The sequence below is a fragment of the Idiotropiscis lumnitzeri genome, chromosome 3 (genome assembly GCF_059441095.1).
Source record: "Idiotropiscis lumnitzeri isolate Australia: NSW breed Sydney's pygmy pipehorse chromosome 3, RoL_Ilum_1.0, whole genome shotgun sequence".
Classification (NCBI taxonomy): Eukaryota; Metazoa; Chordata; class Actinopteri; order Syngnathiformes; family Syngnathidae; genus Idiotropiscis; species Idiotropiscis lumnitzeri.
This window is the reverse complement of record NC_142393.1, coordinates 25,016,420-25,029,794: the sequence shown is the minus strand read 5'-3', so window position 1 is coordinate 25,029,794 and position 13,375 is coordinate 25,016,420. Positions and strand designations below refer to the sequence as shown.

The following is a 13,375-nucleotide window of genomic DNA, read 5'->3' as shown; positions in this document are numbered from 1 at the left end:
GTCACAGTCCATTCTTCTCTTTGTTTTCGCGTGTGGCACCATTTTAGGGTGTATTTTAGGGTGTTTGCCAAACAGAAAACACACAACAGATAAAAAAATTCAATTTGAAGAGATTCGCTAATATGACATCACTCCGTTAGTGAATATCTATGGTCATAAAGCAGTAATTCATCACCACACACAAAAGACTTTTTTTGTTTTTGTTTATTTGTCATTTGATGGCAACGGAATAAATTAAGGCTTATGAACAAACATCATAAAAAGCACCATAAATAAATGCATATATATAAATATAAAAAAATAAAAAATATATTATCGTGAGATATAATGGCCACAATCACAAGTAGAATTTCTCGACTGTGTGTGCGCGTGACGCATGAGGTCCCGGGCCTCGTCAAAGGTGGAGTCACAATGAAACCAGGAAATAAAATAAAACGCAAGCTCACTTCCACTTGCGCTTTGTCAGTGGGGTGTTGCAAATATCAACATTGTGTGCAGAATAATCATCGCGGTGACTTTTTTAAAAGTGACAGGATATCCTTACCGTTGCTTTGATATCCATTCTCGCAAACACTTTGCGAATGTTGCACATTCGATTTCGAATCAAAACATAAAAGACATCAACTCCAACTTCAATGGTCAGTTCGGACTTAAATCCCTGAAACACAACTAAGTAGTTGTTCCGCGATTCACAGGAAAGCAAAATCTTCACGGCATTTCTTGCGGGGGTCACTTTTTGCCACTTTTCTAATAACAGATTTGATAAATGATGTCCAATGCTTGGGTTCAGAATTGTGATCGCATCTACAAAATCTAAAATCAATCGCACTTGAATGTTCATTTGCTCAAAAGCCAAAACCTCGCTGCATTTGTGCCATGAGTTCGCTGCATTCCTCCATACAAAGGTCATACGACACGTCCATGCAAATGGGTCAACTGAAAGTCTGGCAGAGGTCATGTCATTCCCGACCACTTTTAGTCTAGAAATAACAGCTTTGTTCATATGTCTTTGCCAGAGATTCATCATGACCGACAAAGCATTGAAACACTCTTTCACAAATGTAACCCATTTGTCATGCTGTTTTCGTTCATACCGCAGAATTGTAGCATGTTCCGATTTTTGCACAAAATCAATTTGTGACTAAATTGAAACGGGATCATTGTTACTTCGGTGCCTTGAGCTACAAGTTTAAACCATGTTCGGAACTCCAAATATTTTTTTTTTTTAGTAGTGTAGTTCTTTTGTCTTCGGAACAAATGGAAATGCAATTTATTAGTTTGGGCCTCCTTAAAAAAAAAATTTAAAAAAAATTCATTAAAACAGAAAAAAGCAGTCTGTTTCACTTTATAGAAGCATGATAACTAGGGATGCAACTAAAGATTATTTGATGAATCTAATACAAAAAAATATTTTCTATCCACAACACAGGACATTATTTCAAATTGGCGGTGCAGAAAATGCACATAAATTGATTGACAAAGTAAAATCAGATTTTGATACAACACAAAGATGATCACGCTGCTTTTTTGCAAAACTGACAGTATTAACTGTTGAGGCTGAAATTATAAGGATTTGGACAATTTTAAGATAAACAATGTCTCTGAATGATTTAAAGATTATCGATACAGTTGATTAATTTTATAATCAATTGCGCCACAAAAGCACAATTAAATAGAATTCAAAGAAATGAACTGGATTGATCGGTTTATTGTTGCTCCTTCTGATGTCTGCGAGTTGACCACCAGTGTACAGTAAAATAGTTTTGCAGACCCAAATGAAGAAGAGTTTTCCAACTCCAGGACATAACTCAATAAGATGCAGTATTGGTCATTTTTTGAACAAGATAAAGACTATATGGCTGACATGGCCGCCATATTGTTTGTCTACATATGTTGATGTACTTTAAGCATTGTAATATTAATTAAATAAGTTCAGCAACAAGTAGATTTTTCTTAAACATAGCTATTACATACAACGCTTTCATAAATCCAACCTTTTTATAAAAATAAAACAAAAAAATATATTTCAAAAACATGATGTGCCAGGAAAAAAAGTATTTTTTTAAAAATCTGCATCAAAAATATATTTAGGGACACATAAAACCATCTCTGATTAAAATTTGCTATTGTGTTATCAAAGTAATAATTTGATTTGATTATTTGTTCAGAGACTTTGTTCATTTAAAATTGTCCAAATCTTAAGAATTTCAGCCTTTCAGTAGATCTTCGATTTCTGTGTCCCTCTATGAAAGCACTTGGATTTCTGCACTGTCGATTTCAAATAATGACCAGTTCTTAATTAAATTATTAATCAAAGTCATTGATTAAATCAGTTCTTAAAATAATTTTAGTTGCAAGCTACAGCAACAAATCTCCTTAAAGTTAAGTTCACTCATGTCTCAAGGCACCACTGTATGAACTTCTTGTGCCAATTTCTGTCTGGTGATGTGCTGTGAGATGTTTTCTGATGTGACATACATCGTATGGCTCAATAAAGGTCGTGAAACACCGCGCCGTAGAGGCAAGACTTCTCTACCACGGATTGTCACCTTCGCTCAGCGGGGCTGTTGTTATGACAAACTCAAATAAAAACCTGGAGACAAACAAGCAGCAGCGGTCGGAATCCACTCATTTTTTATGTTCATTATTGCTGGGGATGCAACCATTTTAGATGTGGATGAGGATGTGCCTCCAGGCTGCGCAAAATCAGCCCGCAAACCTTCTTCAACAAAGTAGAGTGCGTGTGTGTGTGTGTTGCACATGTATAGCTGGTATGTTAGGAAATGGTGCTGAGTCACGTTCTTGAATCTAGGTACACGGCACTTTTCGTTTTCATAGTAAGAACGTGGGCCCGTATCCTTAACAATGCAGAGTTCTTTCCAATTTAAATTACTTTTTGAAAAAAAAAAAAACTGAGTATCTAGTTGATTTTGAAAATCTTACGAGAATATGAATACTTTTCTGAGAGGGGAATTATGAATAAATAAAATTGCGCTATTTGGAGAATTCAGTTTTCTAAGGTCTTTCTCTGATTAGAAAAGAAGTACTAATTTTGATTAACTCAGAATATAGTCACTAATTTGAGGTGAAACGGTGTAACTTTTTTTGCACAGTTTGCCTTAATGAGAATAAAATAGTATTTTTTTTTCAGAGGGGTGAACATTTTTCAACAAAATCTGTCACACTCTAACCATAAACTTTCTTTTAAAATGAATTCTATTTGAATATAGTGATGCTTTTTTGAGCGTTTAAGTCATGAGACTGATGAGAATAAAATCGTTTAGAAAGTCCTACTTTGTATTTTTGTTGGAAAATAAATCATGGTTAAGAATAGTTGAGTCTTTGACAGAAAGCCATAATATGATGAGAAATAAAATAGTTTTTAGCACAATTGTATTTCTCGAAAAAAAGTACTTTATTACTTTTTGCATTGATTAATTCGTAGTCTGATGATAAATTTCATAATCTCATAGTCTCAAGAATAAATTAATTTTTGAGGAAAAAATTGCAATATTAAAAGAATAGTCTGAGGAGAATTAGGTCGTTTGTATTTTATAGAGGTCACCTTTTTAGGATTAACAGATTTTAGAGGATGAATGTGTACATATTTTGAGGAAAAATTGGTGATAACGTGAAATAAATAAAAAACATGAAAAATGTATTTTCCTTTTATCATACGCTGAAAACAACTCTCCAAATCTCCTCCCCACGCCGAGCACTTTCTCTCTGCTTTGGAGAACTTTCAGATGTTTTATGAATCGATTTCTAGTGTAGCTGTTTTTTGTGTTGGACACGAGCCCAGATTGAGAAAAGTTGAGTAATGAGTCACAGCATGCCAAGGTCACTTAACCCCTGTGTGTGTGTGTGTGTGTGAAACTGCACAAGTGTCATGGGCGTGCCGTATTTTGTATAAGTGAACCGGTTGCATGCCTTCAACAAAGGTCAAACAAGAGCAACTGAGTTCGATGAAGGCTGCGCGTACCCAAAAATGTGCAGTCAAGAATGTCTTATAATGGAATGTTTTCATATTCTGTATCTTTACTCGCCCGGGTAAGTATTGGTGCTTCCTATATTCAGTACGGTTTTCCTGCAGTCGTCAAATGTTACAGAAAAGTTCAAACATCACACGTATAACAGACACTAAACACACCGATAGAGCATTCACTACATATATTTCTTTTTTAAAAACCAGTAGGCAAAGTAGCCCATCCCGCCGAGGGATCCCATAAGAAAGGAGGCCCCGAAGAAGGACGGCGGCTTCTTTTTGACCATTCGGAAGGCGTTGGGCAGGACCGCCGACAGCAGCGTCGTGTGGATGTCGCCCAGGACCTTGCGGAAAGCGTAGCGTTTTTGCACACGCAGAAAAAAGGACTGCAGGTTGGGCCGACTGCCGTCCTCCCAGTATTTCTTAGAAAGTCCCAAGAACTTGAGCCTGTGCAGCAAGGCTCCCAGGCAGATATCGGCTAGGGTAAAGTCAGGTCCGCATAGCCACAACTCACACTTTTGACCTGCGAAGGGGAAACGACAGTGCTGTACTGTAGCCGACGTTTGGCATCGGGACGGACAGGCGTCGTGCCGGCCTACCTTCGTACTCTAGTTTCCTTTTCTCCAGTTCGGCCTCCACTTGATCTAAAACCATTGCTAACTCTCCCAGGATTTTCTTCAGGTAGTTGACATTGTCATGGTCCAAGATTTTTGCCTGCCCCCCCCAAAAAAAATAAATAAATAAAAGTCACTTCTAAATAGGCATGGGCCGGGTAACACTTTCAAGTGAAACTGTGGTTTTAGAAAGTCTCGGTTTCAAAACCGCTAAAACTTTCCATAGGAGTTATGAGCTGTTATTTTTAAAAAGATTACGATTTTTCACACAGTACATGAGTAGGATATGCAATACCCGCTCGGGAAGAGTGGTTGCCACTATGACTATTTAAGTTAGTTCAGTACTCTAGTCATATCAATTCATAATGATCTAGATCTTGTGTGGATTTTCCATTATATATTAAAACAAGATACACATGAGAAAGGTAGGATTTGGGCGACTCCCACCATCCTATTCGGCTATCTTGCCTTGATGCTAATCTTATGTTACCTCACTCTTTTGGCACGAAACTAAGCCAAGCTGTCAACTATTCTAGGTTGTTAAGTGAAAGTCGAGTTTATTTCTGCTTGTCTTCGCACACAGTCAGGCGGTGAGAGACGTTAGAATTGTGTAGCAATCGTAGTTGGTTCATTGTGTCATGTCTTTCAGCGATGTGCAGAGAGGTTCATTACTATTGAGGCATTAACTTCTTGGGACTCAGATTAAAAAAATATTTTTACATATATATATATATATATATATATATATATATATAATGTATATGGGTGTGTATGTATGTATATTGGTATATAGATATATATATATATAGATATATATTGATATATAGATATTCACACACGTACGTCAGTCGGTAGATAGATGGAAAGATAGATAGATAGATACAGATATCAATTCCACAATGTTCAGCCATGTGACAGCAACAAAACAACAGCAAGGATATATATCTTTATATATATATATATATATATATATATATATATATATCCTTGCTGTTGTTTTTAGGTGCAAGCCTTCATGCACAGAACTGACCATGAGCTTCTTTTGCTTAGACAGGTACGGTTCTGTCAGTTGGGGCTCCTCGTGATCTAACTTCATCAGTTCCGTTGCTGCGTTGACCAAATGCCCTGCAGTCACAAACGCACAACATGCAAATACTGAGGGTGGTCTTGTTATGTCTCATGATGATGTGCAAGGTAGCTGTCTCTGGGCCATATGGTTTGTATGGCGAAACTGAGCACAAAACAAAACATAAAATTGATTGATCTGCTGCTTCGGGCTGTGTATCAAACGGGTGCATCTATAAATTAAACCCGCAAGCTAGCAAAAATCAGTAAGAAACAAACGTCTTTGGAGAGCTTTTTCTGAAAGCGAAAAAGGCCAAATAATGAGACAGAAGAGCCTGCAACTTCCTACAAAACCATTTTGCCCCCCCAAACTAACAAATTTCATCTTGCAATATATCTATCATCAGGCCCAAACATAATAAACTGAACCTACTTTAGTTGCTTTCTGTAAACATAAAAAGCAGAATTGAAGAGGCTTTATCATTCTTCCGCAAAAAAAAAAAAAAGATTTTGAAATTTCTTCACTCTTATTTCAAATTTACAGTATCCAACAAAATTGTGTGCCTGAAAGGGTGGTACACAATTTTGTTTTGTTGGAATTATACCCAGGATAAACACGAAACTCATGTGATATTGATGTTGAATTGACCGGTTGCCCACTTAAAGAACAGGGCTACCGATAATTCCAACACACTACATTTAGCATAACGATGAGTTGTCATTTTGATAATTCTCCAAAAGGCCCCATCTTCATTTCACATGGAAGTATACTGTAAACATTCCAGATATTCACCCGAAAAATGTCCACCCTCAAAAGTTCACATCATCATCCCTGCGTGATGCAACGAGTTGCCTTCACTTACGACGTATTTCAGCAGTGGCATACTTTGGGATCATAGAGTCGGTGGTGAGTTCCGGATGGAGGATGCAGCCGTGCGTGTACGCGTCCATGGGGAGGCCGTCCAGCAGCTGGCGGTACTGCTGCACTCGCTCGTGAACAGGCGAGTCTGACGCGGGAATCAGCTGAGCCACCGAGTCTGCAGGTGAGAAACGAATACAACACTGAGGAAACACTCGGAGGTTACTTCCTGGCCATCGCGACTGATGTAGCGTGAGTGCCGAGTACTCCCTGGACTGACCACTTGTCTCAGTTGCAGGACTGACGCATGCTTGTGAATGTTCTCATTCATCCAAGTCACTCAATTTATTCTCAGGGCATATGATCCATCATAGCTGGGCTGTTCTGGTTGTCTTAGAAGATGTTTTGCTGTGCTGGGATTACAAGGATGACTTGGAAACATCTCTCCATTTAAGACTAATGTTTTCAGGCACCCTAATAATAAATGGACGGTTCCAATTGGCTCATTCTCCAGTTACACAAGCTTCCTTGAAAACTCGCAAAACCATTCTCTGTCTCTTCCGGCTTGATGGACAAAATCCGCCTGAAGTCTTACCTCCCACAAAGTTGGTCTCCAAGTAGTCAATAATCTGGTTGTAGTCACTGATGATGATGTCGCCGTGGAGGAAGACGGGCACCTCCTCTCCTAGGTTGAGCCTCATGAACCACGGCTCCTTGTGCTCCTGCAGCGGCAGGCTGACGTCTCTCTCCTCACACACCAGACCCTTCTCGTTGATCACCAGACGGACCTGCAACATTGAGCGTTAAGATGACCGAAGCTCACTTCACATCTATGGTTGCAAAGAGCCTGTTGTGACAGCATCAAAGAGAGAAAAGAGGCCGAATGGAGTTTGAAACACAAATTTTGATGTTTGGATGAAAATGGCCAAAAGCGCGGTACAGCCAGACAACTACCAAATAATTCTAAAGGTAAAAAAAAAAAACAATCAGTAAGACCAGACTGCGGCTGATGTGATTTTGGCACAGCTGAGCCGCAGTTTCATGATCTGCCAAATACAATCATGAAATGTTTCCACGTAGCCCCCGCAATGTGCCCCTGTACACATAGGAGAACGTGTATCCCAATTTGGGAAACACTTGCTGTCATGAAACAAATAAGTGAACATAAATGTTGGAGCAAGGCACCATTGCATTGTGCAGCACAAGGAAATGGGGTAGCTTCAGTGGCAATGGTAGAGTGCACAAAGTGTATTGATATAAAACTATACACGCGGCGTTATTTACAGATGATTGTCTGAAATTCAATCTAGGACAAATTCTGCAGGGTCAAATGAAAAGAATTGTTGATCACTCCACAGCGGGCCTGCAAGATTACACTGCCTGTTGCTTCTGCCCCCTGTAGTGAAATCTGTGCATCATTCTTTCTTTTCTCTTTCAAATGGAAATCAAATGAAAATGTGACAGATTATTGGTATTTTTATTTTATTTTTTATTATTGAATCCACACCCAAAAATGCCTGATTTTCATATTTAAACAGAACTAAACAAAAATAAATCAGGCAACAGAATCGAACTTGAATTGAATATTAAATTAGTCAAGTTTACATGAGCCCAATGTCTGGCAACGAGCGTTTGTAAAGATGCTTTTAAGTTGCCTAAAAAAAGTAACTAAATAATCACTTACTTTGTCATTTTTTTAGTTTTGATTGCGAATTGCAAATGAACCAAACGGGTGATTGGACTGGAGGAGGATTTAGTGAGATTTCTAACAAGGCTGGCATTTTTGCAATAACATTTTGTTATGTAATCGTGTTAGGCACTCATCATTGAACCAAGTGGTTCAGCTGCTCAAAAGACGCAGAATAAAGCTTCATCTTTTTTTCCTATTTCTTCAGGAAAAAATGTTGCTTCCCTAAAAGCAAGAGCATATTGTAGAGGCAAACACTGCAGTTGCCGTCCCAACTCAGACAAAGCATTGACCCAACGGGAGACGAAAACACAAGTGCGCTCACGGTTTCTTGGAATATGGAAATAAGTTAACCCCGTGTAGTAAGCTACATGCTGCTTCACCACCATCATGCTAACCAGTCGTCCACCGTGCCGCCTACAATTGTGGTAAAAACGCATTTTATTTCATTCCAATAAAATTAATTCATCATGTGCGTCATAGGAGGTCTTGAGTTGTGCTTTGTCTGGTCCCTCACCTCGGACCGGTTTGCCATGGGTGACCCTACCAAGGGCAGAAAGCCCCAGACAACAAAGCTCCTCGGATCATTGGGAGACAAAAACGCCTCCACCACCATATGGTGACGGGTTAAGGAAAAATTAGGTATGCAAATAAATGACATCTTAATATCCTTTTAGAAATACACAAACTCAAATCCCAAACAAAATAAAATTCCACGTTGTGTGGTACTTAAATAGTCAATGACTCAATTCCACACAGCGCAACATTGTCGCTGTCAAACAAAAGCACTTAACTCCAATTTTCAGTTGCTTCACAAACAAAATCTGATGTCAGTGTTGTGCACAAGATGATGGTTTCACATTTACTCTTTCCACTAACTCCATACGGCCCACTTTTGTGGGAGACTGCTCATTACTTCTCATGAGTAACTGTTCATACAAGTCTTTTTTTTCCACAGCCACCGCACATACTGGTTGAACAGTATTTACGGGAATTTCTATTCTATTGTTCAACATCAATGCTTGCAGGTTGTAAGTGCAGGCGTCATGCATGCACTGTTTTTGATGCGCGTGCTGTAAATGCAACTCGAGTGAAAGAAAAAGCCATAACAATTTTTACCCATTTTCCTTGTTTCGACTAAGGTGGAGCGTGCAACTATATATGCATCACAGTTGTCAAACATGACTTTGCAAGTAACTTCATGCACAGCATATTGAAGGCGCTATTAACATGCTCCCTCAGATGCTGTTGCATTGATATACGACACACACTGTGCCTTTTCACCTTCTGGATGTTGATACGTCCTTTTCCAATTCACCTTACAGGGCTACATTTTGAAGCAGGGTGAATACGAACTTGGGCCTTCTCCAGCAAACTGAGCCTAATGCACACTTAAAACTAATCCCTCAACGCCAGACCATGACAGCATATTGGCATCAAGAAAAGTCTTACAAATGACTCCTTTGCCCTTATTCATTGCTCAGTGTCCTGTGCAAAGCTATTCTGATTATTTTGGAGACAGGATCAAGAGTGGAATCACATTGAAAGAATGAGCTGATTGAGTAAAGTTTGTAATGGAACCGACAACCCTAAACGTCACAGATTCCATCGCAAGTCATGCCTCAGATGTTGCTATTAAAAAAATAAATAAATCATGAATCAGCAGGGGTGGATTGAGACTACTGCCAGTATCTGTACAGGTGCAGCTACTGTGCACCTGACCTCATAATTATACTCCGATACTATGACACTGATACCTCTTCACCAGCCTGAAAAATAAAATCTCCTAACCACTTGTGGGGAACATGTATTTTAATGTCTGATGAAACCAAGTTGAACTGCTTTTATTCAGATGGAACTGAGGCCTTACTTAGGTTGGAGAAAATGATAAACAGTTCTGCCACAAAAAACAACTCTTAGTTTCCACTCATGCAGAATATGCTGACCCAGCAAAGATTACATAGCTCTTAAATGTTCTGTTAGTCAGTTTGAATAAGGCCAAGGTGACTAGTGTGTATTCATGTGACTGTCTGGGTTTGTTTGATTGGTCAAAGGAAATCAAATGTGAGAATAGGTGAAATAAAGTCTTGGGACAGTGTCCTAGGCGGAAGGCTCACTGATGGACCAAAACAAATAGATCACACAAGCGATGATAGATGGACACAATTAAATGCAGTTTAAGTAAAAATCATTTTGCATTAAAACTTCTTTCGATCGTCACCTCTGATAAAGGGTGCCCTTCACTCTTGGGACCCCTAATACAACAAAACAAATATAATATCGGGTTGGGGTTGGGGGCACCATCTGACTTTTCAGATTAGGGCACCCAAAGGGGTGCACAGCAGCGCTTGGAGTACTGCAAAATTAAAAGTCCCCAAAAAATAAACTGCAGTACTGACAACTGAAAAAAACGTGTACAGTAACCCAGTATTTGTGCTTTGTCACTTCCCACCACTGTGATCAGAATTTCACACAAATTGTAGTCACTGAGTCACCAGCATGACAACCCGGACTTGCCAAAACGCAACTGTTTTCACTCAGCACTCACGTGCGAGCCAGTACTCGTGCAACACTCAAGTCCAAATCAAGGCCTATCTATGCACTCGTGTGCATGTGGACATTTGTGCGGAGGGTACAGCTGCAGAGGTGGGTGGGGGGTTGTTTTGCACGTCATGTGAATCAATTATTCAGCCTGTCAGATGTCAGAGACACTCGAGTCAAATGGAAAGGTGGAGGAGGAGGAGGATGGTGATGATGATGATGCGTGCGTTGCTACACAGTCAATATTGACCACGCGTCAAGGAAATGAGCGCCTTGCTGCAGCGCCTCTTTAAAAAAAAACTGACGAACGAACGGAAGCTGCGTGAAGCTGCAGACACATTTTGCGTGCACTTGCAGCAGGACGCCCAAACGTGCACGCCAAGAGAATACAAAACAAACAGATGCACGCGGTAGCATAGCGGCAAGCAAGCGAGAGGTTCCTCCATTTTTTTGCTCCCTTACCTTCTGGGAGGCAAAAGACTGCGTCCAGTGGTACAAAACCAGCCTGTCTTTGTTGAGCGCTTTGGGCTCGGCCGCGCAGGGGTCGTCGCACTCGTCCCCGTCTGTCATTTTGCCGTCCTCGTCCATCGCCGAGATGGGCCACCAGCCACACTTGGTGGGGGTTACGTGGTTGGAAGACGCCATGACAGAGCGTTTTGAGCGTGCGGAGGAGAGGAGCGACCGGAGGAGGGAGCGATGGGCGGGTGGGGGTGGGGGGGTGCATCGCGAGAGGATGGAGGGGGTCATTGCGGGGGGGGGGAGCGGAGCGTCGCCGGCTTGCAACATGATGACGGACAGCTCCGCCGTTGCTGAAAGAATAAGAAAAACAAATTAAAAGAATTAGTATTCCCCAACATCCGATAGTAGTACATTATTTATTTATTTATTTTTAAAGGCTCTCTTTAGATCTGTCCTCAAATAAGACTTTTAGGAAAACTCCACGACTAAGGAAAAACAACATATTAGAAACAAATCATCTGATATGAGGGTTTGAGATTGTGTGACTGATTTTTTTTTACCCCATGTATGCAGCGATGGTTGTTATAAAGTGCTCTTTAAATAAAGTTCTGTTGATAGTTGTATTTTTCTTTAAAACTGCTACACAAATGCCCAAATAAAGGATTTGTTTTTCAAAAATGTTGATGACTACTGAATTACTGTCTCTCTATATCATTTGTACGGTTCTGCTGTCACTTAATATTGCTAAGCGACATTTTTCTATACGTCCGAAATGTGTCTTTTACTATACGTTACTGAGCCTGCGGTGAAATGTTTGTGTTCTACCAAACAAGTACTTTGCCCCCAAAAAAAAGATCATTCTGATTCTCATGTTTTTTTTTTTGCTTTTTTAAATTGATTTAATAAATGGGATGCACAGTGAGCAGATGCAGTTATTAAATTTGTCCAGCAGAGGAAGTAAAGCATAGTAGGGCTAAGTACCTCCAATGAGACTGACGTGAACCTCAAAAAAAGTTTACTTGCACATAAAGCCCTTCAATCATAGGGTGTCAAATTAAGGTTTCGTAATAGGCTAGGGTGTCAAAGTAGGGTTTTGAATGAGGTTTAGGGTTTCAAAGTGAAACACATAATTGAAACCCCAATCTCACTGTGAAGGACTAAACCCATTTGAAACCCAAATTTGAACCCCTAACCCTAATTTGAAATGTGACTCTATTTTAAAACACTAATTTGAAACCTTATTTCTACTTTGAAACTCTAACCTTTATTTGAAGCCATACATTCAAACCATAACTGTACTTTCATACCCTAACCCTTGTTGGAATCTCCAAAGTTACTTCAGAACCCTAACCCAAATTTAAAACCATACTGACAGTAGTTTAAAACCCTATTTTGAAAACATAATACTGCTTTAAAACCGTAGTTTGAATTCCTAACCCTACCTTGAAACTCTAATCCTGTCCCTGCATCTCCTTTGAAACCCAAACTTTGAAACACTTATCCTATACTTTGAACCCCTTACCCTCCTTTGAAACCATGACGAATCACATAACCAAACATTGAGTTAAGGTTTGCAAAGTAGGCTCAGTAGCTTGTTTCCCTTTTCTGGATATTTTAAATATTCACCAATGAGAGTGATCTCTTTTGGAAAACGCAGCATTGTGGTAGTTTCCGGTTGGCACATGCAAACTCCACACCGGATGGCCGTGAGCCGGGATTGAACCCACGACTGATGCTGTCTCTCACTGTGAGGCTATCGTGCTAACCAGTCAGGCCACTGTGCCACCCAATGAATATTATTTATTTATATATTTATTATAAAAAATATTATATAATTACTATTATTATTCACAATAATAATAATAATGATGATGATGCATCAGATTTACTGTGTAGCACTTTTCTGGACACTCAAAGATGCGTCACAGTGCATACATTATTCATGCACTCACACATTCACACACTGGTGGTGGTAAACGACAACATTGTACATTGTGTAGCCACAGTTGCCCTGGGTTAGGCTGACGGAAGCATGGCTGCCACTGTGAGCCGACAGCCCCTCCGTCCACCATCAGACATTCACACCCAGCTGCACACCGGCGCAAGTGACCCTGGAGGTAAGGTGGGTGAAGTGTCTTGCAAGGGACACGACGCCACATGACTAA

The 13,375-nt window shown here is 39.9% G+C and overlaps 1 protein-coding gene across 1 annotated transcript; it reads right to left on the bottom strand.

The window, feature by feature from the left end:
• Positions 1-3,859: 3,859 nt before the first annotated feature.
• gdap1l1 (ganglioside induced differentiation associated protein 1-like 1) lies at positions 3,860-11,446 on the bottom strand. Its single transcript, XM_088290531.1, has 6 exons — positions 11,214-11,446; positions 7,119-7,311; positions 6,528-6,701; positions 5,630-5,724; positions 4,585-4,699; positions 3,860-4,508 (listed from the first exon to the last, which is right to left on the bottom strand). The coding sequence occupies exons 1-6, from the start codon at positions 11,394-11,396 to the stop codon at positions 4,165-4,167; spliced, it is 1,104 nt and encodes a 367-aa protein (XP_088146657.1). The 5' UTR covers positions 11,397-11,446; the 3' UTR covers positions 3,860-4,164.
• Positions 11,447-13,375: the final 1,929 nt, after the last annotated feature.